General features: G+C 43.5%; 1 protein-coding gene across 3 annotated transcripts in view; it reads right to left on the bottom strand.

The window, feature by feature from the left end:
- The window catches only part of LOC124720233 (poly [ADP-ribose] polymerase tankyrase-1-like), an 86,321-nt gene that overhangs the window by 9,470 nt on the left and 49,627 nt on the right, over positions 1-27,224 (bottom strand). For 2 of the 3 annotated variants that reach the window (XM_047245554.1, XM_047245553.1), the window contains exons 3-4: positions 22,852-22,944; positions 12,743-12,955 (exon numbers count right to left, since the gene is read on the bottom strand). In XM_047245554.1, coding sequence (XP_047101510.1) covers positions 12,743-12,955; positions 22,852-22,944 — 306 coding nt within the window. The remainder of the gene's footprint in view (positions 1-12,742; positions 12,956-22,851; positions 22,945-27,224) is intronic. The other variant, XM_047245555.1, reaches the window with a different exon arrangement.

Below are 27,224 nucleotides of genomic sequence, written 5' to 3'. Positions count from 1 at the left end.
GAAGATTTCCTGATTCATCCAGGCATTATTATTCTGATGTGTATAGACAACCGGAAGAGCTGAGATGGATACATTCTTGACTCCTCTTGGCTTGGCAAACTTCCAATCACAACTAGTTCTAGTTTGTGGTTTCCAGTTGCACTTGAAGCTGCCATAACTGTGAGCCCCTCTTTCCTTTTCTTTTTGTGCCCAGGAGCACTTTTTTCTTCTCAAGAAGCAAGTGTTCTCGCTGGTAACATTTTAAAATTTAGCCCAGTTTCGTCACAGTTATATATTTGTTCATTAGACAAATTTTCGTCACTTATGATTTTTTTAAATTCTACAATAATAGAACACACAGTCAACAAACAAAACGACACAGCACTGTACAGTACAGGTGCTGGGAACTACAGCATCGTATGAACTCCCCAGTTTTGATCGGTAGCAGCTGGCAGCAGTCGGGGTATTTCGTGCCATACTGACGACAGATGTTCGTGCAACAGGGCAGCGAGCTAACCGTCGGTGTTGACTGCATTGTTGTCTGCTTTGTGCTGAGCTGTACTCTCCCTTTCATTATTTATCATGTCTGTGAAAAAAAGAAAGTAGATCATTGCAACCTCTATTTTTTTCTTTTTTATTAAAGGGGCTCGGATTATTGGGAACTGACTATCGAGACTACAGTACTGTTTTGGTAAAAAATGCATGGGTAATCACAAGTGAGCGTGTGAAAAGATTTGTGTGAAAAGATTTTCAAGTGCGAAAAGTGTAAAAAATAACGCAGAAGCAGCCTCGGCAGACAACCCTGGCTTCTCTGATTGCCAAAATTGCGCTGATGAGTGTGTGAAGGTTGTTGTTGTTGTTGTGGTCTTCAGTCCTGAGACTTGTTTGATGCAGCTCTCCATGCTACTTTATCCTGTGCAAGCTTTTTCATCTCCCAGTACCTACTGCAACCTACATCCTTCTGAATCTGCTTAGTGTATTCATCTCTTGGTCTCCCTCTACGATTTTTACCCTCCACGCTGCCCTCCAATACTAAATTGGTGATCCCTTGATGCCTCAGAACATGTCCTACCAACCGATCCCTTCTTCTGGTCAAGTTGTGCCACAAAATCCTCTTCTCCTCAATCCTATTCAGTACCTCCTCATTAGTTATGTGATCTACCCATCTAATCTTCAGCATTCTTCTGTAGCACCACATTTCGAAAGCTTCTATTCTCTTCTTGTCCAAACTATTTACCGTCCATGTTTCACTTCCATACATGGCTACACTCCATACAAATACTTTCAGAAATGACTTCCTGACACTGAAATCTATACTCGATGTTAACAAATTTCTCTTCTTGAGAAACGCTTTCCTTGCCATTGCCAGTCTACATTTTATATCCTCTCTACTTCGATCATCATCAGTTATTTTGCTCCCCAAATAGCAAAACTCCTCTACTACTTTAAGTGTCTCATTTCCTAATCTAATTCCCTCAACATCACCTGACGTAATTCGACTACATTCCATTATACTCGTTTTGCTTTTGTTGATGTTCATCTTATATCCTCCCTTCAAGACACCGTCCATTCCGTTCAACTGCTCTTCCAAGTCCTTTGCTGTCTCTGACAGAATTACAATGTCATCTGCGAACCTCAAAGTTTTTATTTCTTCTCCATGGATTTTAATACCTACTCTGAATTTTTCTTTTGTTTCCTTTACTGCTTGCTGAATATACAGATTGAATAACATCGGGGAGAGGCTACAACCCTGTCTTACTCCCTTCCCAACCACTGCTTCCCTTTCATGTCCCTTGACTCTTATAACTGCCATCTGGTTTCTATACAAATTGTAAATAGCCTTTCGCTCCCTGTATTTTACCCCTGCCACCTTTAGAATTTGAAAGAGAGTATTCCAGTCAACATTGTCAAAAGCTTTCTCTAAGTCTACAAATGCTAGAAATGTAGGTTTGCCTTTCCTTAATCTTTCTTCTAAGATAAGTCGTAAGGTCAGTATTGCCTCACGTGTTCCAGTATTTCTACTGAATCCAAACTGATCTTCCCCGAGGTCGGCTTCTACTAGTTTTTCCATTCGTCTCTAAAGAATTCGTGTTAGTATTTTGCAGCTGTGGCTTATTAAACTGATTGTTCGGTAATTCTCACATCTGTCAACACCTGCTTTCTTTGGGATTGGAATTATTATATTCTTTTTGAAGTCTGAGGGTATTTTGCCTGTTTCATACATCTTGCTCACCAGATGGTAGAGTTTTGTCTGGACTGGCTCTCCCACGGCCGTCAGTAGTTCCAATGGAATATTGTCTACTCCGGGGGCCTTGTTTCGACTCAGGTCTTTCAGTGCTCTGTCAAACTCTTCACGCAGTATCATATCTCCCATTTCATCTTCATCTACATCCTCTTCCATTTCCATAATATTGTCTTCAAAAACATCGCCCTTGTATAGACCCTCTATATACTCCTTCCACCTTTCTGCTTTCCCTTCTTTGCTTAGAACTGGGTTTCCATCTGAGCTCTTGATATTCATACAAGTCATTCTCTTATCTCCAAAGGTCTCTTTAATTTTCCTGTAGGCGGTATCTATCTTACCCCTAGTGAGATAGGCCTCTACATCCTTACATTTGTCCTCTAGCCATCCCTGCTTAGCCATTTTGCACTTCCTGTCGATCTCATTTTTGAGACGTTTGTATTCCTTTTTGCCTGTTTCACTTACTGCATTTTTATATTTTCTCCTTTCATCAATTAAATTCAATATTTCTTCTGTTACCCAAGGATTTCTACTAGCCCTCGTCTTTTTACCTACTTGATCCTCTGCTGCTGTCACTACTTCACCCCTCAAAGCTACCCATTCTTCTTCTACTGTATTTAATTCCCCCATTCCTGTCAATTGCTCCCTTATGCTCTCCCTGAATCTCTGTACAACCTCTGGTTCTTTTAGTTTATCCAGGTCCCATCTCCTTAAATTCCCACCTTTTTGCAGTTTCTTCAGTTTTAATCTACAGGTCATAACCAATAGATTGTGGTCAGAGTCCACATCTGCCCCTGGAAATGTCTTACAATTTAAAACCTGGTTCCTAAATCTCTGTCTTACCATTATATAATCTATCTGATACCTTTTAGTATCTCCAGGGTTCTTCCATGTATACAACCTTCTTTCATGATTCTTAAACCAAGTGTTAGTTATGATTATGTTGTGCTCTGTGCAAAATTCTACCAGGCGGCTTCCTCTTTCATTTCTGTCCCCCAATCCATATTCACCTACTATGTTTCCTTCTCTCCCTTTTCCTATACTCGAATTCCAGTCACCCATGACTATTAAATTTTCGTCTCCCTTCACAATCTGAATAATTTCTTTTATTTCAACATACATTTCTTCAATTTCTTCGTCATCTGCAGAGCTAGTTGGCATATAAACTTGTACTACTGTAGTAGGCGTGGGCTTCGTATCTATTTTGGCCACAATAATGCGTTCACTATGCTGTTTGTAGTAGCTTACCCGCATTCCTATTTTCCTATTCATTATTGAACCTACTCCTGCATTACCCCTATTTGATTTTGTGTTTATAACCCTGTAGTCACCTGATCAGAAGTCTTGTTCCTCCTGCCACCGAACTTCACTAATTCCCACTATATCTAACTTCAACCTATCCATTTCCCTTTTTAAATTTTCTAACCTACCTGCCCGATTAAGGGATCTGACATTCCACGCTCCGATCCGTAGAACGCCAGTTTTCTTTCTCCTGATAACGACATCCTCTTGAGTAGTCCCCGCCCGGAGATCCGAATGGGGGACTATTTTACCTCCGGAATATTTTACCCAAGAGGACGCCATCATCATGTAATCATACAGTAAAGCTGCATGTCCTCGGGAAAAATTACGGCTGTAGTTTCCCCTTGCTTTCAGCCGTTCGCAGTACCAGCACAGCAAGGCCGTTTTGGTTATTGTTACAAGGCCAGATCAGTCAATCATCCAGACTGTTGCCCTTGCAACTACTGAAAAGGCTGCTGCCCCTCTTCAGGAACCACACGTTTGTCTGGCCTCTCAACAGATACCCCTCCGTTGTGGTTGCACCTACGGTACGGCTATCTGTATCGCTGAGGCATGCAAGCCTCCCCACCAACGGCAAGGGGGGGTGTGTGAAGGTAAGTGAAAACAAATGCTACATGCAAAGGAGAAAAAGACGTGGTGGTTACTGCAATAATAAATATACTCGCAATGGGAGTGGCACTAAAAATTTTAAAAATGCTCTTACAAAGAGAGGTACTACTTTTCCGATTTCGAAGCAGAACAAGATACAGGCATACACACGCCAAACTTTGTGGCCGTGCACGACTTCAAAGGAAACACATACGAATTTAGAAAACAATGAATTTTGCGAATGGTTGCTGTCACACAGTAACAGGGGCTATACGTGTATAGCACACAATACAAAGACTTATGATGTGTACTTTATTTTACAGTATTGTGTAAATAACTGAATGAAGATCAAAATCATTTACCAAGGACTGAAGATTATAGTGCTAAAAATACCTTCCCTAAGGCTCAGAGTAACCTTACCGTATTCACTCAAATCTAATCTAAGCCGCACTCGAAGAATGAGACTAAATCAATGAAAAAAAAAAATTCCGAATCTAAGCTGCACCTGAAATTTGGGGTTCTAAATTCAAGGGGAGAGAAAAGTTTTTGACCACCCTAACGTGAGACACAATTGAACCCGAATAGATGACGATACAGCTACAGTAGTGTGGTCCGAGTCGTAGGCTTAACAGTTAAGCTTTATCAAGTAGCCATTGCTACGTCAATTAATCAAAGCGACACTCACAGCCACATTATTTTGTCGCCAACCGGTTTCAACCTGACATGGGGTCATCTTCAGGGCAATCTCCACTGTAAAGTTATAGTATCAGTAAGTAATCATGTACAAGCAATCGCTGCTATCTCCACGCAATAATGTTGTCTGAACATTCATTGCTGTGTGTCAGGCATTATACAGGTACCCTTCCTTTTTCACGTGCTTCGTCTGATTTGAACAGATTGCTTATTTTGCTTTGCTCTGTTTAGTGCTGTTCTCTTTGTTATAGGTGTTTAAGTCACTCTAAGCTGAAAATGCATTATTGTACTGTGTCATGCACTGTTTGTCGCATACTGACAATGAGTGTTTACAACCTGTCCCCGCTTGCGGCATGGCTTGCTTTTGTGCGTGCTTCCGTGGCTTACAATAAAAAAGAAAAAGAGAAATTGTCTCATATGGGAAACAATGGCAAGGGACTGCCATTTGTTGTTACTTACACTGCTGCTTTGTTTGGAAATGACCAACAAGAACCAAATAATAGACAGCGTATGAGAGAAGATGTTGTGAACTGGAGTTTAGCGAAAAATTTTCTCCGTTTGAAAATCTTTGCAGACGCCTCTTTAGTGCATTGCATTCTGCACAGAAATCAACGTCATCTTAGATTTAAAAATCTAGTCAGTTGCTGAGGTTCATTTCTGTCTATCACAATTCAGCATAAGAATAATACGAATATAAACATGACATGATATGTATATTCTTCCGCATTTGCTGTTGTCTCACTCTAGCTTCGTAGTTTATTAGGCAGACAGAAGTTCAGTGAGACAGCAGCAAACACAAATGAATACATGGCATAATGTTTACATTCTTCTACCTTTTCTTTTAATTTATTTACGGATGCAGAGGTTTTGGCGCCAGTATTTATCTTTTCTGCCTGCAAAGCATGCCTGTGTAGCGCTACATATATTTGACGGCAGAAGTTAGTTGTGGCGGCACCTACCAACATTTCTCAGAAGTTCCGCTTACTTTGCACTCGATTCTAGGCCGCAGGCGGTTTTCTGAATTACAAAAACCGGAAGTACGGCTTAGATCCCAGTAAATATGGTATCCTAGGAAATCTCGCGAGGTTTTCCAAGACAATCAGTCTGAAAGAGCTGAAAAAAGGTTACTTTCCACACTTCTTCAATAAGCAAATCAAAATTACGTAGGGCGACTTCCAGCAAACAAGTACTATGGTGTTGACATTGTGATATGTAAGGCTAGAAAAGCATTCTTAGAATGGCACGCTCAGGAAGTGGGTGAAAATTACGGGTTTGACTTCCAGAAGGAATTTTCAGAGTATTTCGTTCTGACGACATATTGCGCCGCAGCTGCCTTGAATTTAGGAGATATTTCCTGGATATTAGAAACATTGATCCTTTCCAGTACATAATTTTTAGTGTTTGTATGGCTATTTACAGGTCAGAATACATTGAACCCAATTGCTGTAGTCATACATCAAAAGAAGGAAATGTTCAGCGAAGAGTAAATTGTGTGGTTAAATTCGTTTCCTAATGTACAAAATGCATTGAACGTTGGAGAAGTTACAAAATGTGGCGCAAATGTTGACAGCTAGAACGCAAACACAAAAACAGTTTACCAGTATCACAATTGCTTCTGGCACGGCTGTCCAGTGTGTTATTCGCCCGATACTATCGACAACGGTCAACAATGAAACCATGGATCTCTTAGAACTTACACAAGAGTTGGGGTACGCCGGTTGTAACTGTACTGAAATATGGAGCTGTAAGTGGAATAATTCAAAAGAGAACGTAAATGTCATATAACCCCTGAATCCTAGAGATGTCTTTTTCGGCACAAGAACAAACGCTGCTAAATTCAAGGTTTCAGGCAAGAAGCTGCGATATAGACACGGGCAGGCTATAACCAACAGGGATGTTTACGACGATTATCTGTTGGTCATCCCGTACAGATACTGAGGCCAAGAAAATATGACGACGAATGATTTCGTTTCGTTAAGTGCAAAGTGCATGTGCTTCACGGCTTGTACCACTCTGTGCTTCCAGTTAAGCAGGAAAAGCTTTCGTTTGCTCTACATTCGAAAAGTGTAGAAGAAAAGACTGATAGTAGTTGCAACCATAGTGACGATGAGTGAGCATTTGTACGAACTCTGGAAACTATAGAGCTCAACAAAGCCATCGAGAAGGCTGCACAGTACAGGAAATTTACGAGGTGTGGCACTTTGAATGGGAAAGTAAGTGACCTTCATGAAGGTCAAACTAGTCCTTGGGAAGGTAATCAGAAGTCTAACGAAGAATACGGTCGAATTATCGAGGGAAAGCAAGACATCACGCACGACATTAACAATACTGAACCGAACGCTGGCAAGCGGGCTGTGTCCAAAATATGCAATCCCCTCTGGAGAAAATTCGGCCAGGAACAGAACTAGTCACAAACAGAATTTATAGACAACATTGAGCAATGGTACGAGCTCTTACTCGAAATAAATGAGAGGCAATTAACGTCATACTGATCAACGAAGAAATAACAGGTCCGAAAAAAATATTTTTTGAAATTTGATAACTGATGTACTTTTCAACGCCAATTTCAAAAATGCAATCCAATTTTTTTCTGTAACATCAGGTTTTCTCAAAAAAAAGGAGTATTTCTGGGTATAGTAACAATAAAATTTTATTTTATTTAAAAGTAAGTTCTAAACTAGATTTCCCACAGACTTCCACTTCTCTTTAAGCTCATAAGTCATTATAATAACGCTTTCGCTTTCTGTCGAAGCTCCTCTTATTGCTTCTCCAGCTGTGGGCTCGTTGAGGATCACCACATTTTATCATCCAGTAGTAGTCCGCTATCGTGTTGATGTTCAATCTTCCTTGATCTATTCTTTCCATTTTTTGGGTGTCTTGGTGGAACCTTCGCCCTGCTCTTCACTTACATCACCAAGGTTTTCAGTGAAGCAGTCAAGATGCGAGTGGAGAAAATGAACTTTAATGCTCACATTACAGCCCAGTTTCTTAAAGTTGTCGAGCATGTCTGCGACTATTGTCTTTTAGTTTGGATCTCTCGAGTTTCATAGGAAACCTGTAACACCTAATTTAAAAGATGTCCATGCTGTTTTTTCTTATGTTTCCATTTTGTCCACAAACTTGGGATCTGTCATTAGTTTCCTAATGTCTGGTCCGACAGAGATTCCTTCCTTTAGCTTTGCCTCGGATGAACCAGGAAACTCCACAAAGCTATCTGAAGCATTCCCCTTCTTTTGGCAATGTCTTAAATTATTTCATCAGTCCCAACTTAATGTGAAGTGGTGGAAGTAACACCTTTTTGTTATCCACAAGGCTTTTCCTATCAGCGTTCTGAACCCTTACTTGTAATGTTTTTCTGAAGGGCATACCTTTTTTAATGTAGTGTTGCTTTCTATCTCTACTTTCCTATTCACAGAGAAAGCAAGGGAACTTTGTATAGCCCTTTGCTGACCAAACGGCATTGAAATCACTTTTAAATCACCACGTAATGTCCATTTGTGGTCTGAATAGCAGTGTTTGCTTGAAGCCAGTTCAATGCCTGCGTAACATTGTTTTAAATAAACCGAGTGTCCAACTGGTATAGCAGCGTACTTATTGCCGTTGTGTGGAAGTACTGCTTTAAGGCCTTTTTTGTTTTGAAGAATCAATAAAAAGTCTCCACTCATCAGGAGCATATTCTATTTTGAAACGTGCCATAAGTCCAGGGGGGAACATCACTGCAAAACACCATGTCACCTCCTTGAGGGAAGAAAGATACAAACTCCTTTTCCCTCGATCGATACCAAGAAAAGGATCTACCTGGAGCCAATATATGTTTCTCTTTCAATCTAGATCCTAAAAAGTCTGCCGATTCTTTAGAAAGGCCTAGGTCTAAATCGTTCAGTTCAGTTTGTGAGAACAGAATGGGATCGGTTGTGCCAGAATCGTAGCAATCTCTGTCTTCTTGCACTGCAAGAACAAAAATAGCAGTCATCACTGAGTTTTGGGCTCCTCCAAACCATTGGTATTCCAAAATGTACGGACTGCTTTTTAACGCTGAAACCACTGCCTCAGTTCTTCAACACACACTGAACAAACTTTGTGTGGGGTCCAAGGCTTATCTTGATCACCTAACTTTATACAAAAATAGGCGAACTATACCTTTTCAACAAAATCGGAAATGTTTCTTTGTTGCTTTTTAACGGTATAGTTACCACAAATGTAGCACAAGCGATGTGGCGAATTTATATATCCTCTGGTAGCCATTGTCCATAGAACAACTTCACAGCACAAGGAAACAGTCACTAGTTTAAAGCAACAACAACAACAACAACATCACGTGAACAGCACAGAGTGAAGAGGTACTGTGAACTGGAGGACAACAGCAGAAGCTCACTGCTCGGTAATGGCGGGGAAGGGGCAGCACGGCAGACAGGCACTGACCTGAAAATACTGCTGGTTTCTCCGGATTACTCTTATTTTGCGTACATCTAGCATAAAAATGGCTAAGTAACAGCTAACGGAGACCCTAAAAACCAAAATTCAAACTCACTAGAGTGCTGAAATATCGAAAAAAGCTAAAACTAGAGAAGACGTTTGTGAAATAACTGTACGTGATGGAATTTTTTCACCAATTTCCCTGAAATCAGTGTTGAAAACACTATGAAAACCACTTGATAAATTTGGAACGATTTTTATGTCGCAGACCTGTGTAATCCAAGTTACATATCAGTACTATGTCTAAGATCGTACCAACCTGTTTGTGTCCACTTTCACCACTTCCAATACTAGAATGAGGCCGTACGATATGCTCGATAGATTAGGTGATGAAATTGTGTCCTACGACTCCGACACTCTTGTTTATATTGACGATGGTACGAATACTGTAGAAACAGGTTGCACGCTTTGTGAATCGACTGACGAATTTGGTAAAGATGATTACAGTATTCAATGGACAGGAACAGGACCAAAAGGTTGTGCATACAAAACGTACAGAGGTAAACAGACTACCAAAATTACAAAGCTTCACTCTTAACTACCGTAGTGATAAAGGTTTTGAATATGGGAACAATGGCCGAGCTGGTACATGGTTCACAAGACAAAGTCATAGTAATCAACGATATAACAACACACAAGAAACAAAGAACTTTGTAAGTACAGTTACAGGTAAGGAATTTAACTGTAACTACAATAAGCTTATGGCTTTAGAAGAGAATACAGAATAATCGATACACTTCCCTGGGGGGTTAGCAATTAATAATGAAATAAAATCCACTTGTATAAATAGAATACAGCTATGCTTTCCGCGAGATTACAGAATGCATTGATGATAATGGTTGTTGGTACAGATTGTTGCTACGGATTGTTGCTGGATGGTAAAATAGATATAACTGAAGAGACACCTATCAACCAGTAAATAATTGAGGTGACTTGTAAGCACAACACAACTGTCTGATTTTAAAGGGTGGACACCATTTAAAATTTTCGAGTGTTGTTTCAGATAGTCGTTGCAAAAATGCGCTCGCAAGAAACTGGTAGCTAAACAGCGACCACGAAAAAGTGCCTGCCGAGTGACGACTGGAACGCTCCTTGGAAATTTCAAGAAAGTGGCCACAAAAGAGTGGATGCGAAAAGTCGTTGCAGAAAGGTGGCTGTCGTCTTTTCGTCTAAAAAATGCGGGTTCGTGCCATACCGCTGCCCTTACTTAAAATCGCCACAATTTCGCAAAAAAGTGACTGCTAAAAAGTGGCTGCCATCTTTTGCGCAAAAAGATGTGAGTTTAAAGAGAGGACCACACTTTTATACAAAATGTTTTAAAATTTGCAGTGGGAAGATGTGGAAATTTTTTATGCGGAAACTATGTAAATATTTTTACATGGAAAACATGTGGAAATCATGAAAACAGTCTTGTCGATACAGTTTTCTCAAGACGAACGGCGAATTTTTAAAAAGGAAATTGGAAATATGTAACAGAATATTCAAGTGGAAATTTTATAAGACAAAAATATTTTTTACAAAATATATGTGGAAACGTTTTTCCAGAAAAAAACCTTTGTGGAATTATTTTTTCAGAAAAAACCTTTGTGGAAATATTTTTCAGAAAAAACCTTTGTGGAAATATTTTTCAGAAAAAAACACGTCGAAATATTTTTCAGAAAAAAACACGTCGAAATATTTTTCAGAAAAAAACACGTCGAAATATTTTTCAGAAAAAAACACGTCGAAATATTTTTCAGAAAAAAACACGTCGAAATATTTTTCAGAAAAAAACACGTCGAAATATTTTTCAGAAAAAAACACGTCGAAATATTTTTCAGAAAAAAACACGTCGAAATATTTTTCAGAAAAAAACACGTCGAAATATTTTTCAGAAAAAAACACGTCGAAATATTTTTTCAGAAAAAAACACGTCGAAATATTTTTTCAGAAAAAAACACGTCGAAATATTTTTCAGAAAAAAACACGTCGAAATATTTTTCAGAAAAAAACACGTCGAAATATTTTTCAGAAAAAAACGCGTCGAAATATTTTTCAGAAAAAAACGCGTCGAAATATTTTTCAGAAAAAAACGCGTCGAAATATTTTTCAGAAAAAAACGCGTCGAAATATTTTTCAGAAAAAAACGCGTCGAAATATTTTTCAGAAAAAAACGCGTCGAAATATTTTCAAGTCAAAAACATGTGGTGTCCCATATCAAAGCCTATACTACTGGCATAGTTTGAAACAGTGCTATAAAACTGAAAAAAAAAAAAAAAAAAAAAAATCAGGTAACGAAATTTCAAATACTCGCACCCTGTCCTCACAGCTTTACTTTCGCCATTACCTCGTCTCCTACCTTCCAAATTCTGCACACTCCTCTGCAGAGTGAAAATCTCACTCTCGTAAGATCAATGCCTTAACGCAGCAGTACACAACCATGTCGAATGTTAATCTAGTTGGTAAATTTATTGGAAATCTATTTGTTGTGCTGCGACAAGCTGGAGGTGCTCTGCCCCCTACGATTGTTTCTCGTGTGCGCCATCTTGGAAGGGCAGTAGGTAACAGTTACCTCAAAGCAAACGAGAGCAGGAAAATAGGCATAAGAGAACTACAGCTGTACTATAAGCACTGCTTCTCACCAATGGCTGGTTAAAGCAAGTTTCTTTTGGTCGTTCCTGGTCTGCGTATAAAAATCATATTCCCTCAGAGCAAACTATCCCTCCTGAAAGGAGTGCGATATTGTAATTAGTATCATTGGAAGATTTTGCCTCTAGATGTTTTGTTTTTTCTGTGCCTATAAAACGTATTATCGCATTATCTGAACGTGCACCTCGAAGGAAGACCAGTTCCATGGCTTAAGGTCCACGACAGTGTTCACCTCCGATCTCGATGGTGCAAACCTTTGTGACCACTGGGACGCGCTGTTTTTCATTTGGTGCTTGTAGTTCAAGTTAATTATCTGTCCTGAACATTTCTCTAACGTCGATGATGTCTATTTTGTTATGTGTAATACGTGTGTCTCATAGGAGGTTTATCTCTGTACATCACAGACACTCACTTTCTGTAGCCCTCCTCATGAAGATGGTGAAACATTAGCAGCTAATATTTTTCCCCATCACAACTGTTAATACTACCCAATGAGCCTCACTGAAGACTGAATTTGTGATCTCGCACTCAAGAGGTTCCCTGTGAGAACTTCAAAACAGTTGTATACTCACTCACGTGACATGTAGGTTTCATTGAATAACAGTGCACTGACACAGTGGCTCCTAGCCCACTTCCTTCGGAACTAATTTCTAAGATATGTAAACACCATCAACAGCAGCAGTTACATTAAACACACCTATTAAATGAAGAAATAATTTTTCGTGACAACTGTAAGCTCAGCTTTATCGGAAATTTCAAAAATGCTTAAATTAGATCTTTTTAGTGTAACATTTGGTTGATGCGGCACCGAGTGTACAAGTCGGCAGCACTCACTGCAGGCGAGAGACGGCCGCGTCGTCTGGTGGCGGCGGAGTGTGGCGGGCAGCCGCGGCAGGAGAGCGTCCGGGGTCGCCGAGTGGCCGAGTGGCAGGGCTGGGCCTGCTGGAGCCACGGCCCGCACTGCAAACAGGGGGCGGCTGTTCAGAGTGGGGCGCAAACCACAGCCCGAACATAGGGGACAGCGACTGTGCTGCACTGACAGCACGACTGCCGGGCAGAGTTTTGGAAGCAGTTCAAGCTGTGACTTGCTTGTGAGGTTATTTGGAACATAATGTATGGAAGCTGAATATCACTAACGGGGGTGGGGATGGGGAAATAAGGGAAACAATCGGACAAGTTCTGTGAACTTACGAGGATCGTTCATTAAGTAATGCCCCACTTTTTTCCCCATAATGTATTTATTGTTAAGAGTCAGAATTTGGTGATATACATCGACACGTCTTGCTCGTGTCCACTGAAAGACTGACACACTCGTCCTCGTCAAAGTCTGTTCCCATAGAAAATCTTTAAGCGACCCAAAGAGATGGAAGTGCGAGGGTGCCAGGTCCGGACTGTAGCGTGCATTATCATATTAGAGCAAGATTTCTGCTGGATTCTTGTCCGATTGAACACGTCGGTAACGGTTCTCGTGTTCGAGTCTTCTCATATGGCCCTGAATTGATGGTTGACCCTCTTGCCATCACACCCACAGAAATGACGCCATCACAATCCCAGAAGACTGTCACTGTGACTTTTCTGGCAGAGGGGTTTGTCTGTAATGTCTTGTTTTGTGACGAATAAGGTTGACACCACTGCATGGACTGCCTTTTTGTTTCTACCACAAAGTGGTGCTCCCAGCTTTCGTCCCCCGTAACAATCCGTTAGAGAAAGGCGTCTCCATCTGTCTCAAAACGCTCTAATAGTTCAGATGAAATGGCCCTTCTTTTAATCGTGTAACCCGCTGTGAGCGTTAATCGAATCCATCGGGAGCACCGCTATCTGAATAGCCGAGAGTCCTGATCATTGCAGACGCACTTCCAATGCTGACCGACAACTGTAGAGCCAACTGTCAAGTTTTGATGCACCGGTCGGCACGAATAATGGCATCTGCACGATTCAGCATGTCTGGAGCAGCCGCTGTGGCAGGACGTCCCAAGTGTGGCTGGTCGTGGAGCTTGTTTCTGCATTTCCTGAACGTGCAACTTTCACCACCCGTTGCCCAACTGTGCTATCAATTGCAGCATTGCCACGCACTGCACACAAACGTTTATGGATGTTCACCACGTTTTCTCTTCTTGTGCACAAAAACTCAATAACAGCATGCTGCTTGTAGTGGAACTCATATGCAGACGCCATTTTGACGCTGTACTACTGATCTGCCATCTGCCAAAACAGTTCGAAACTGCAATGGCACACAAAAACCATGAAATAGGAGGCACCAACAAGGACATCTGTCTATGTATATTAATGGCATTTTTAAAAATTTAAGGCATTACTTATTGAACGACCCTCGTACAATGAAAAACACATGAAGCTTGTCACAGATACACAGGCGTTGTTTGATAAACTGCCATTTAGATTAACAGTGGATAACTAACATACAGTATTTTTTGATGCCTGAGAGAATGAAGGAGATGGCCAGGAATTACAACAGCTATACTGTAAAACTTACAAAAGAGTTGTTTCAAAATTTGCTTCTGAGTAAAGCAAACAGAACCATATATGCATGTAATGTCTCTTGATAGCAGAGGTGATGTACTTCTTCCTCAAACATCAATTTTCATGTTAAATTAAGCTGGACAAAACAGACAGAAGATTCCAGTACAGGCTACCGCTAAAAGAAAAAATGGATTACACAGGCTAGGCAATATTGTTTCACGAACAATGTTTATAAATTGTTGAGTTACCAGTAATGTAACACATTCAAGAAACTCCAAAAAGAAAAGGAAGTCTTAATATGAAGCACATGAATCTGAGAGACAGAGGGTAACAAATAATACTTGGAGCTAATCGTCACACCAATACTGACGGTGTGGAACATGCTGGAGACTCAAATAGACAGATAGGAAATATAATCTGCCGCACCCTAGTGCAAGGAAACTGATGTGATTCACTGGAGTGGTCTCCGGTAATGCCGGAGAGAATTGCAGCCCTGGCAAAGGGGTAGACATTTGACACCTGCCCCTCCAGCCTCAAGTACAGTGAGGTAACTAGAGCACACCATACCTGTGTGTTTCGTAGAAAGGAAACCATGGCACATTATCTGGGTGATCGCCGAACAGAGACGAGAATGTGATTGTAAGGCACAGCATTGTGTGTGACCACGGTACTGAGCTGACTTAATTACTGTCTCCGCTCACATCTTCTGTACTGGATATCTGACTGGATGGTTATTGGTTGATTGGGGTTGAAGGGACCAAACAGCAAGGTCATCAGTCCCTTGTTTCAAATGTGGTCCATTCAGACAGTTTGACATCTCATGACAGTCAGAACGATAAAAGGGAAAAGGCTAAAAACGTAAAACAGCAGTCGTGTCGTCAATAGTAAAATTAAAATGAGTGCTGTCAGCAAGAGAGCGACCCCATGGCTATGCTAGAGGCAGGAAGTATCCCACGTCTGAAGCAGCAGGGGCAAGACTACCTGCTATTTGAAAGCGTTCAACCGCTAGAATGTAGAAGTGTATATGGCAAAAGGAGACTAACAAATTCTAAAAAGTGATAACAACAGAGTAAAAGGGGGAAGAAAAGAGGATCTTGGCCAAGGAGGGGAGTCGGGAATCTCCAAACACAGCTTACAGTGGGAGATTGCCCAACCCTCACTGCCATGCCCCAACACCAAAGTGAGATTAAAAACCTTAAAATTGAGAATAAAAACCACTTTACCGGCGGAAACTGATAACCAGTTCGACTATCCAGAAATCCTCATCCAACGTTAAAGGTAAAGCATGGGGAAATCTGTACTTAGTATGCAGAGCCAAAAGAAGGGGGTATTCCACCAAAATGTGGATTACTCAGTGGAAGGCTCCACGACCACAAAGTGAAGGTGGCTCATTACGCAAAAGAAAACTGTGGGTCAGTCTGGTATGGCCAATGCGGAGACAACACAGTTTGGTTGAGTCCTTTCGAGAGAGGTGGAAGGAAGAACACCACGGGCCAGGTGTCACCTTAATCACACGAGGTTTATTAGAAAGGGAGGTAGCCACCCAAGAGTTGGCCCATGATTGTGCGAAGTTTGATTTGATGTGAAACCGTAAATCCACTGCAGGAGGAGTTACAGAGAATTGGGGGGGGGGACTGCTTCCCCAGCCAAACAATCAGCAAGCTCATTACCTGGGATACCCACATCACCAGGGACCCAAAGGAAGTCAACGGAACAAGCAGCACAGTGAAGATCAGCGAGATGGTCATGGATGGCCGAGACCAAGGGATGGCGGGAAAAACTCTGGTCAACAGCCACAAGGCCACTCGTTGAGACCGTACATAACAAAATGCGGTTGTGTTGGAACTGTTTAATAAAGGTAAGGGCCTGGGAAATTGCCATCAATTTCACAGTAAACACCCCACATGTAGGTGGCAGCATATGATTTTCCGTGCGAACAGAGGACATGAAAGCATATCCCACACGGTCAACAAATTTAGAGCCATCGGTGTAAAAAACAACATCCCGAAACTCCCATAAAATTTGGCGGAAAAACCAACGGAACACCATGGGGGGATGGACTCTTTTGGACCTCAGCAGAGATCCATCCAAATTCGGGCCAGAAGAAATAACCAAGAGGGGGTGGTGGGAAGGGAGCATGGAAAACAGGACAAAGAAGGAAGCTGAAAATCACGGTGAAGAGACGCAAGGGGGATCCCAACCGGTAAACCTGCCCCAGGGCGGGAATCAGATGGGCGACATCCATGGTCTGGGAACAGGATAGAAAAGGAAGGATGAGTGGGAGAGGAACAGACGGCGATTGCATAAGAAACCAGAAGCTGGGACCACCAAACAGAGAGGGGGGGGGGGGGGGGGATCCCAGCTTCAACCAGGAGACTATCAACAGGGCTAGTAGGGAAGGCAACAGTGGCCACACGGATACTGCAATGGTGGACCGGATACTGCAGGTGCAGTGTGGAAGGAGCAGCCAAACCATAAACTTGACGACACAGTCCAAGCGAGACAGCCCAACTTGACGACATAATCCAAGCGAGACAGCACTAAAGCACGATAAAGGCGGATAAGGATGGAGCTGTCTGCACCCCAAGAGTTGTGGGCAAGGAAGTGAAGGTGAAGGACTGAGTTAACGGAAACATCCTTCAGAAGTCTGATATGAGGCAGCCAAGTGAGCTAGTTGTTGAAAAGATGACCTGGGAAACGAAACTGTTGGACCTCAGGTAATTGTTGTGCATCGAGATAGAGCTCTGGATCAGGGTGGATCGTACTACGGCGACAGAAGTGTACCACTCACAATTTTAAAGGAGAGAATTGAAACCCATGTGAGAGGGTCCATGCAGAGGCATGCCGTACAGCTCCCTGGAACTGCTGCTCTGCAGAGGCCACCGAAGAGGAACTAACCCAAATGCAGAAATCATCCACATACAGAGCAAGGGCGACCTAAGGACTGACAGAGGCCACAAGTCCATTGATAGCAATGAGGAAAAGAAGTACACTCAATACAGAACCCTGTGGGATGCCAGTCTCCTGGGTCCATGGAGAATTAAGAACAGTACCAACCCGAACCCTGAACGACCAGTAGAACGGGAACTGGCGGATAAAAATCGGAGGGTGGACCCCACTGATTAAGTGTAAGGAAGACGTAATGGTATCAAGCCGTGTCATATGCCTTGCGAAGGTCAAAAAATACTGCAACCAAATGGCAGTGCTGGGAAAAAGACTGTCGAACTGGGGATTCCAAGCTTAATAAGTAAATGATCGATCGGAGACCGTCCCTCTCAGAAGCCACACTGGTAACGTGACAATAGATTCCGAGATTCGAGGACCCAATTGAGCCGACGGGCTACAATCAGTTCAAATAACGTGCAAACAACATTTGTCAGAATAATTGGCCGATAGCTTACGACAAACAAAACCATGATGCTATCCCTCCACTGCGAAGGAAAGTCACCCTGGAGCCAAATACGGTTAAAAACCGGACAAGATGTTGCCGTTGTGGAGCACTGAGATGTTGAAGCAGTTGGTTATGAATGGGGTCTGAGCCAGGAGCTGTATCATGAGAAGAAGAAAATTAAGGTGGAAGCTTAGGACCACTGTTTCTGGTGAAGGAAAGATGCCGGTTAGGAGGTTGATGATGATGATGCTGTTGCAAAATGGGTCGCAAGATGTTCCGCGAGAATCAGCGGGTCCGTACGAAGACCATCCGGGACCACCTGTGAGGGTGGTCTGCCAGTGGCAACCTTGGAGAGAGCGAAGTGTAGCCCATACCCGTGACGTAGGGACAGTAGGAGCGAGGGAAGAAACAAAGCATTCCCAACACATCCGTTTGCTCTGTTTGATTAAGTAACGAGCTTTAGCACGAAGGCGTTTGAAGGTAATAAGGTTGGCAACTGAAGGGTGCCTCTTAAGGTGTTGCAAAGCTCGACACCAATCACGAATGGCAATGGCAATGGCCGTACTTCACCACGGGACTTGCTGGCGGTGAAATGGTCCAGATGAGCGAGGTACAGCAAAACTAGCAGCGCAAACAATCGCGTCACTCTTCATGTAGGACGTCATCAGTACAACCTGACAAAGAGGGAGAAAACACAACCTGTGCAGTGTATAGATGCCAAAAGGCGCGTTGGAAAGACCAATGAGGTAGCCTGCCCATCGGTGTGCGGGAAGGGAGTGAAAGAATCAATGGGAAATGCTCACAATCACAAAGGTCGTCGTGTGGCGACCAGTGTAATGAAGGGAAGAGGGAGGGAGAAGAAAGAGAAAGATCGATGGCAGAAAAGGTACCATGACTGGCACTGAAATGAATAGGGGAGCCATCATTAAGAAGGCACAAGTCGTGGTCTGCAAGAAACTAGTCTATGAGAAGACCTCGTCTAGATGGAAATGCACTGCCCCAAAGGGATGGTGAGCATTAAAATCCCCGAGAAGGAGGAAGGGAGGAACAAGTTGCAGAAGAAGGGCTGTTATGCCAGCAGGTGTAGGTGTTCTGTCAGGGGGGGGGATAAAGATTGCAAACCGTCCAGGTGGACTTTAACAGCAACCGCTTCCAATGTAGTTTGAAGAGGAATCCACGTGCTAGCAACGTCTGTACGGCCCAACGTACAAATGCCACCAGTGGCCCGCACGGGGCCAACCCAATTTCGACAGAAAACACGGAACCCAGAGAGGGTTTGTGAGTGATCATCAGTAAAATTATATTCCTGTAGAACGAAACAAGCTGCAGAGTAAGACGAAATAACGGATTTCCACTCCAGTAAGTAATTGTAATACCCATTACAATTCCATTGGATAACCATAGAACAACGATTCAAATGGGGGTTGAACAGGCTAAAGCCAGTCACAAACTGTCACCGACAAGGAGGGGGTGACATCCATGAACAACAAGTCAGAATCGGGTTGCGAAGCCAAGGATGGGACCTCTGGAGACACTAGAGGCTCCTTGTCCCGGGACTTATGTTTCTTCTTCTTTTCTGTTTGCGACCGAGGAGAGCTGAGTGGCATAAAGGAGCCAGCTGCAGCAAGATCGGGAACAGAAAGAGATCGGGCAACCTGGGGGCCCCACAGACTGTGGTTCTCGCAGTCATCGCGTGGCAGCATTGGTTGCGTGGCAGCATAATTTTGGCCTGGAAGGGATATCCCAGGAGGGGCGCCCTTGAGCAGCAGACACCGAAGAAGTGGGACACTTCTCTAGCTGGAGAGAGGGGAACAGTGCACAGAGGTGTGGGAGCCACAAGGGAAGGGGGGGGGGGGGAGAGGGATTCAGGACTGGGGTAAGGAAGGATGAGGAAGGGTGAGGACGGGTGAGGACGGGTGAGGACGGGTGAGGACGGGTGAGGACGGGTGAGGACGGGTGAGGACGGGGTGAAAATGGAACTAAAGCAGAACTAGCGTCATGGGCACTGGGTGAAGACATGCTTACTTCTTACGAGCCTCAGTGTCAGTTAAACGATCAACGAACTTATACTCTTATATCTTCTTTTCCTTCTTATATACTGGGCAATCTGGTGAACGTGGCAAATGATTGCCATGGCTGTACACACAGGAGGGGGAACACATGAACTCCCCTCATGGAGCGGACATTCAGTCACCACAGAGAGGGGCCTGCAAACAGCAGGAAGACTTGTCCAAAACACAAGTACTTAAAACACAAGTACTTAAAACACCTCGTAGGAGGTGGTATGTACGGCTTCACGCCAAATCAATAAAGAATAATCTTTATGCCACATCAATAACCAATAATCTTTACTTTCTCAGGGAGGGTATCCCCTTCAAAGGCCAGGACAAAGGCACCAGTATCAATGTGATTGTCCTTCGGACCCTTCTGAACATGCCGAACAAAGTGAACACCCCGTCGTTCAAGATTGTTCCGAAGTTCCTCATCAGTTTGAAGGATGAAGTCCCTGCGAAAAATCACACCTTGTACCATATTTAGAGACTGGTGGTGGGGGGGGTAATGGACACAGGAATTGTGCCAAGATGGTTACAGGCACGAAGGGCTGCAAACTGGGCAGCTGATGTGGTTTTGATCAGCAACAAACCCGACCGCACCTTGTTCAGGGAGTCCACTTCCCCAAACTTATCTTCAATGTGTTCCACAAAAATAAAGGTTTGGCATTGCTGAAAGTATCCTCGTCAGTCCTGGTGCAAACCAGATAGCGGGGAAAAGGTTTCACCCCTAGCCGATGGGCCTGACGCTCCTCCAAGGGTGTAGCCACGGGAGGGAAGGCCGAAGGTGCAGGAGAAGCAGCACTAAAAGAATCAGTTCCATGGGGAGAGACGGCCGCAAAAGAACGGCCTGAGTTCTGGATCCGTATGCAGTGTCCGCCCTGATATCACCCACTCCAATCAGGGGCTCTCCTCACGTGCGCCACCCAGCCATAGCAAGGGCCGTCTGGCACAGCAGCCATTGCCGGGAGATCGAATGCACCAGGATGACAAGCTACCACTGCTAGCCTTACCTGAGGTGGTCACAGCACAGATATCAGAAGTGTGATCCCTGTGTGTTCAGGGGGCTCAACCAAAAGGGTACTAGCGACCCCACCACACAGGCTGGCTACTGAGCAGGTTATGCACCCTAGCATCAGACGACAACGTGAAAGAACAGGTTGAATGAACTAGGAGGGCAAACGTCGGAGACACTAGGTAAGGTGCTCTTACCCAAATGGCTCACACGACGCAATAGAAATTTAGTAATGGAGGCCAATCCCCAGGGAATGCCAAAAGGATGAGGTGATTACGCAACAAAGCCAAATTACAAAACCAACATAACCAGGAGGATAGCGGGGCCAACATAAGCAAGGACACCAAGAGAGGCAGAGGAGGGGGCAAAGGAGCAAGGAGAGGAAAGGAGGGGAAGGGCAAGGAAATGCAGCCCTGGAAAGAAGAAAGACTGCACTAGCTTGGCACCCCGTGTTCACCAAGCAAGTACTCATGAAAGAATCTTGAGACCCCCAGTCAACAGCTTTGTCAAAAGTGGGTGGAGCAGCAGACAGGTTCAGGACACTCTTGCCATTGGGTTTGGAAGCTTCCACTTAAGGCAGATGAATCAGCAATGACAAAAGGAATGAGGGAAGACAATGGAAACCACTGCATTAGACACATGAAGTGCATCAACAGGAGATGTGGCCGGTAACTGACAAAAGTATCATGATGATCTTGGCAAGAGATTCCTGACTAGTGCCTATTTGGATACCTGGGGAGACTGCCGTGACCACGAGAAAAAGATTGAATGACCAACAAAAGGATGACATTATACGAGTCAAGACGTGGAACGTAAGGAGTTTGAATGCAATAGGAAAGCCAGACAATAACAAAAGGGAAATGCTAAAGCTCGATCTGGATGTGGTGGTGGTCACTGAAGTGAAATGGAAAGAAGGCAACGACTTCTGGCCAGAAGAGAATGGGGTAATATCAACAGCAGCAGAAAATGGCGGAACAGGAGTAGGATTCATTATGAGTAGGAAGCTAGGGCAGAGAGCGAGCTATTGTGAACAGTTCGGTGACAGGGTTCTTCTCAACAGAATCGACAGGAAACCAACACCAGCACAAGCAACGAGAGTTCAGGTATACATGCCGACATCACAAGTTGACAATGAAGATGTAGAAAAACTATATGATACTCAACACTTAATCCAGTACGTAAAGGGAGATAAATATCTAATAGTCGAGGGGGGACAAAAAAGCAGTTGTAGGGGAAAGAGTAAAAGAACACCATGACACACAGTTTCGCATTCGTTTGGCGTGCGCCATCGCATTCCAGCAGTTGCCCTCACACCATTGCACGTGTATGCGTCATCTAAAAGAGTGGATAGTTAGCCGAACGTTCTGAACGGTTTGTAGCTCCCAAGGTCTTTGCTTCGATCTCGAGGGTGCGCACCTTTGCGACCACTGTGACTCAGGATTTTGCATTTTGTGCTCGCGGTTCAAGTTGGTGATCTGTCCTGAACATTTCTGAAATGTGGATAATGTCTATTTTGTTAAGTGTGTTACGTGTGTCCCATAAGAGGTGTGTCTCGATACCTTGCGGACACTCATTTTCTGTCGCCCTCCTGTTCGAGATGGTGAGTCATTAGCAGCTGATATTTTCCCTGTTAGAAACGTTAACACTTTCAAATGAGCAAAAGACAATTTGTGATCTCACACTCAAGAGGTTCCTCGTGAGTACTTCCAAACAGCTCTACTGTCATTGCCGTGACACGTAGGTTTCGTCGAATGACAGTGCACCGACAGGCTGGCTTTATACCCACTTCCTTCAGAACTAATTTCTAATATTTGCAAGGAACATCTAGAGCAACAGTTACATTGAACACACCAATTAAGTGTAGAAATAATTTTTCCTGATACCTGTAAGCTCAGCTTTATCGAAAATTTCAGAAAAATTCAAATTAGATCTTTTTAGCGTTGACGCGGCGAGGCACTGAGCATTACTGTGGGTGAGCAAGTCGCGCGCGTGCAGCGGCAGCACTCACCGCAGGCGAGAGACGGCCGCGTCGTCAGGAGGCGGCGGAGTGTGGCGGGCAGCCGCGCCGCTGGCAGGCTGAGTGGCGGCGCTGGGGCCGGGGCTGCAAACAAGAGGCGCTGCAAACAAGAGGCGCTGCAAACAAGAGGCGCTGCAAACAAGAGGCGCTGCAAACAAGAGGCGCTGCGTGGGCGGGCGTGTGCACAGTGCTGGGGGTGGGGGGCCGCTTACGCAACACACACTGCCTGTCACACTGGTGGGTCTCCCGAGTTCGACGACTCACCGTTCCATCAGTTTACAGGTCGGTTCTCCCAAGTTTCTCCGTAACAGCAGCTGAGTGTACCAAACCGAAGATGAATGTAAGGGCTCAGCACAGCTGGACGGATAGGAGGGTTGTTGAACAAGACACTGCAAATAAACCACTAGCTCATTTATCAGGGACTTGACTGTAACAGGCACAGGCAATAAACATTAAGAAACTAGATTATTAACTTTGCAGGGAAGGTACCTCAGAGGAGGCAGCAGTGCAGAAAGACTGCAATACATGAGACAATGGAGCTAGGCCAGTGGAAACGTTTACAGTCATTGAAAATATCATAACATCTAAATGTTGTCCACTAAATATGGTCAATACACACGAGTTAATGACACACTTAGGTAGGCCCATCCTAAACACAATCCAACTACAAAGCCTAATTGGTGTACATAATGACAAGGTAGATATGTTACTGCCTGACATATGGTAAGAGGCTGCCACTGTATCAGAATTAAAAGTTTGAATTTATGATTGTATTCACTTTAAATAGAATCTAAGAAAATGGATTTCTGTGACGGCTCGAGGAATAACGATTGCACAGTGGAAGTAAAATTAGTAAACAACGGCCTCAAGTGCATGTTTATTTATTGAAGATACGAATGGTTTCTGCCTGTGGTGTTTGATAATTTTCACATAACGCTGTGTAGAGGTAAACACTAAAAATTCTCATTTGCACAGGGAAGTCAGCTAACATTAAGTAGAGTGTGCGTTGAAACCACGTATCGTTAACCACGGGGCTGGCAGGGAGGACACTCGCGTCAGCTGCGCGTCAGACACCGTGGAACAGGGCGCGTCACGCCAGTGTCAGCCACCGAGAAGCGATCTGAATGTCCATTTTTACAAATGTACAACAATTACACTGTAAACACAAAAAAACAGGTATTTCTATACCCTACGGATATCGTGTATGTTAAAAAGTTTATAAAACAATAACAAGCCAACGTGATGGTTTAAACAGCAATTTTTGTGCATTCAGTGTGAGCACCGTGTGTTACACGAAAAGTGCCAAACCACTGGCTCATTTCCTGCCACACACAAAGCATCTGGTGTCTCGTTACAGAATTCGCAGCTCCAACAGCGCAGTGTCGCAGACTTTGAAGAGTGTCAGGCACAGGCGGGGTACGAGCGCCACGTTTCACGTAACCGCACAGACACGAGAGTCAAAGTTTCGGGCCTGAGGTGCTGGGTTGGGAGAGCGGATGAACTTCGTCGCCGGTGGCCCCCTGAGTCTCCAGGCCACTGAGCTATTACGAATATGAGAGATAAGTTAGTTGCTACGGGAAAGGCGTCGCCTAAAAATGGGGTTCTGGGTTACAGTTCAACCTATTATGTTCGCTTACTATTTGTTTTACAAAACTGTTTTTCAGATACACGATATGCGTAGGGTGTAGGAAGCCCTGTTTTGGGTTAAACTTTCAAAAACAGAGTTTCAGGTCTGTAAACGTGAGTCGCTTGCCACTGACTTAACACTGGCGTGACGCGCCCTCTCGCACGCTGTCTGACGCGCGGCTGTAGCTCCTCAGCTGAGGCGAGCACAGCTGTTGCCAGCGACCTCCCTGACAGCCACGCGGTTTAACGGTATGTGGTTTGAACACACACTCTGCTCCATGTTCGCCGACTTCCCTGTAGATTGGAAGGTAGGAGACGAGATACTGGCAGAAGTGAAGTTGTGAGGACCGGGCGTGAGTCGTGCTTCGGTAGCTCAGACGGTAGAGCACTTGCCCACAAAAGGCAAAGGTCCCGAGTTCTTGTCTCGGTCGGACACACAGTTTTAATCTGCCAGGAAGTTTCATATCAGCGCACACTCCGCTGCAGAGTGAAAATCTCATTCTAGAATTTTTAGTACTTACCTCTACACAGCATTATGTGGAAATGGCCTACTTCTAGAGTTGGAAAATGGTCATATCTTTAATATACACATGAGTGATCGACACTGTTTTTTGCAAATTTTCTTAACTGAAATATCGCTGATTTCCAAAAATCTTACCTAAAATAAAGAAGGAACTAGTTGTAACATCAGCTGGCTGTGACTTCTGGCGTTGAGGAGTTTAGGAAGCTAATTGCTGAACGGCAATCAGAACTATATTTACATGTACGGAATATCAGAGTAACGAGATTTATTGTGCTGCTGTTTCAAACTTTATTATATTTAATTATACATAGTACAAGAAACTATTTTTTATTTGATGTGCCATATCATATAAAATTACACCACATTCTCCTCCCTCCCCCCCCCCCCCCCCCATGGCTTGGGGGTAATAAAATACGTTGGCTACAGAAACTGCTGGCATAATGGATACAAGTGCCAAGGAAATTAAAGCAAGTTACACAAAGTACCAGGTGATCAAAAAGTCAGTATAAATTTGAGAACTAAATAAATCACGGAATAATGCAGACAGAGGTACAAATTGACACACATGTTTGGAATGACATGGGGTTTTATCAGAACCAAAAAAATACAAGCGTTCAAAAAATGTCCGACAGATGGCGCTTCATCTGATAGGAATAGCAATAATTAGCATAACAAAGTAAGACAAAGCAAAGATGATGTTCTTTACAGGAAATGCTCAATATGTCCACCATCATTCATATCATAGCTGTAGTCGAGGAGTAACGCTGTGAACAGCACTGTAAAGCATGTCCGGAGTTATGGTGAGGCATTGGTGTCGGATGTTGTCTTTCAGCATCCCTACAGATGTTGGTCGATCACAATACATTTGCGACTTCAGGTAACCCCAAAGCCAATAATCGCACGGACTGAGGTCTGGGGACCCGGGAGGCGAAGCACGACGAAAGTGGCGTCTGAGCACACGATCATCATCAAACGACGCGCGCAAGAGATCTTTCAAGCCTCTAGGAATATGGGGTGGTTCTAATAAAACCCCATGTCATTCCAAGCACGTGTGTCAATTTTTACCTCTCTATCTACATTATTCCGTTGTTTATTAAGTTTTCAAATTTATACTGACTTTTTGATCACCCGGTACTGTCTGCACTGCGGCAGAAGCATTCGGTGGCAAGAGCGTACGGAACGCCAGATGGTCTCACTGACGTATCACACTTCTGAGCTAGCGACTTACGCTTATAGGACACTGTGATTCAGTTGGCCCGTGCACCACACTGCAAGGTACCGTTACACTGCGCCCACAAATGCAGTTTTTCAGGGGGGTCACAAACTGCGTTCTGCTGGTGGCAGAGACAAGGCGTCTAGTGCCTCGGATTGCCCTTAGCCTCAAGACCCTCTGTACACCTGTCGCGAGAGATGTCTTACTGTAGCTATCCTTCAGTACACGGTCAAAGCTTGAACACCTCACACTTCCTACAGCCCAGGCAAACTGAGCAAATCAGCTGGTTCTTTCGCGTAAGGTGTGGCCAACGCAGCACCTTAGGCGGCTTATAAAAGTACTATTTGTTCATGGGCAGTTCCTGTGAAAGCCAAGGAAAAAACTATTTTTAGGTAGGCCAAGTGCGGACGGTCATTTCTACTCATGACATCGTCTTTGCCATGTCTTCTTAAGACTACATTCGTCCGTAACTCTGAATTTCTTTTTTTTTTTTTTTTTTTCGATATCATCAGTTATGATGGCCGAAAGTTCACGTTTGGCATATACAGGGTGTAACTTTTTAGTTGGCAAACCACAATAACTCGAAAAATAAGTTTCAGATTCTACATAATAACTATGTACATTTTTCTTGAACATTTGTTTTGATTCTTATTAGTTGTCGCAGTAAATCAAGAAATTCCATATTCTCATTTTTGCATGGATAATGGTTACGGATAAATAAAAAACACTTATTTACTTCATAAATTTTTATTCACTGAACCTAAAACTCTCCCTCTCTCCCCATAGGGTGGGGTTTGAGAGAGGAAATGTTGACCCAAATACTGTATTAATTTCTTCTGCAGATTCTGGTAAGTTTTGTTTGTTTCGTGGTCATGATGCCACACAACTTTTAATTATCAAACAAATCAACTAACTAACTAACTAACTAACCAAACATCCTACTTTTTATTTATCCATAACCATTTTCCATGCAAACATGAGAACATGGATTTTCTTGAATTG

Source organism: Schistocerca piceifrons, chromosome 11, assembly GCF_021461385.2.
Source record: "Schistocerca piceifrons isolate TAMUIC-IGC-003096 chromosome 11, iqSchPice1.1, whole genome shotgun sequence".
NCBI lineage: Eukaryota > Metazoa > Arthropoda > Insecta > Orthoptera > Acrididae > Schistocerca > Schistocerca piceifrons.
This window is presented reverse-complemented; position numbering and strand designations above follow the sequence as displayed.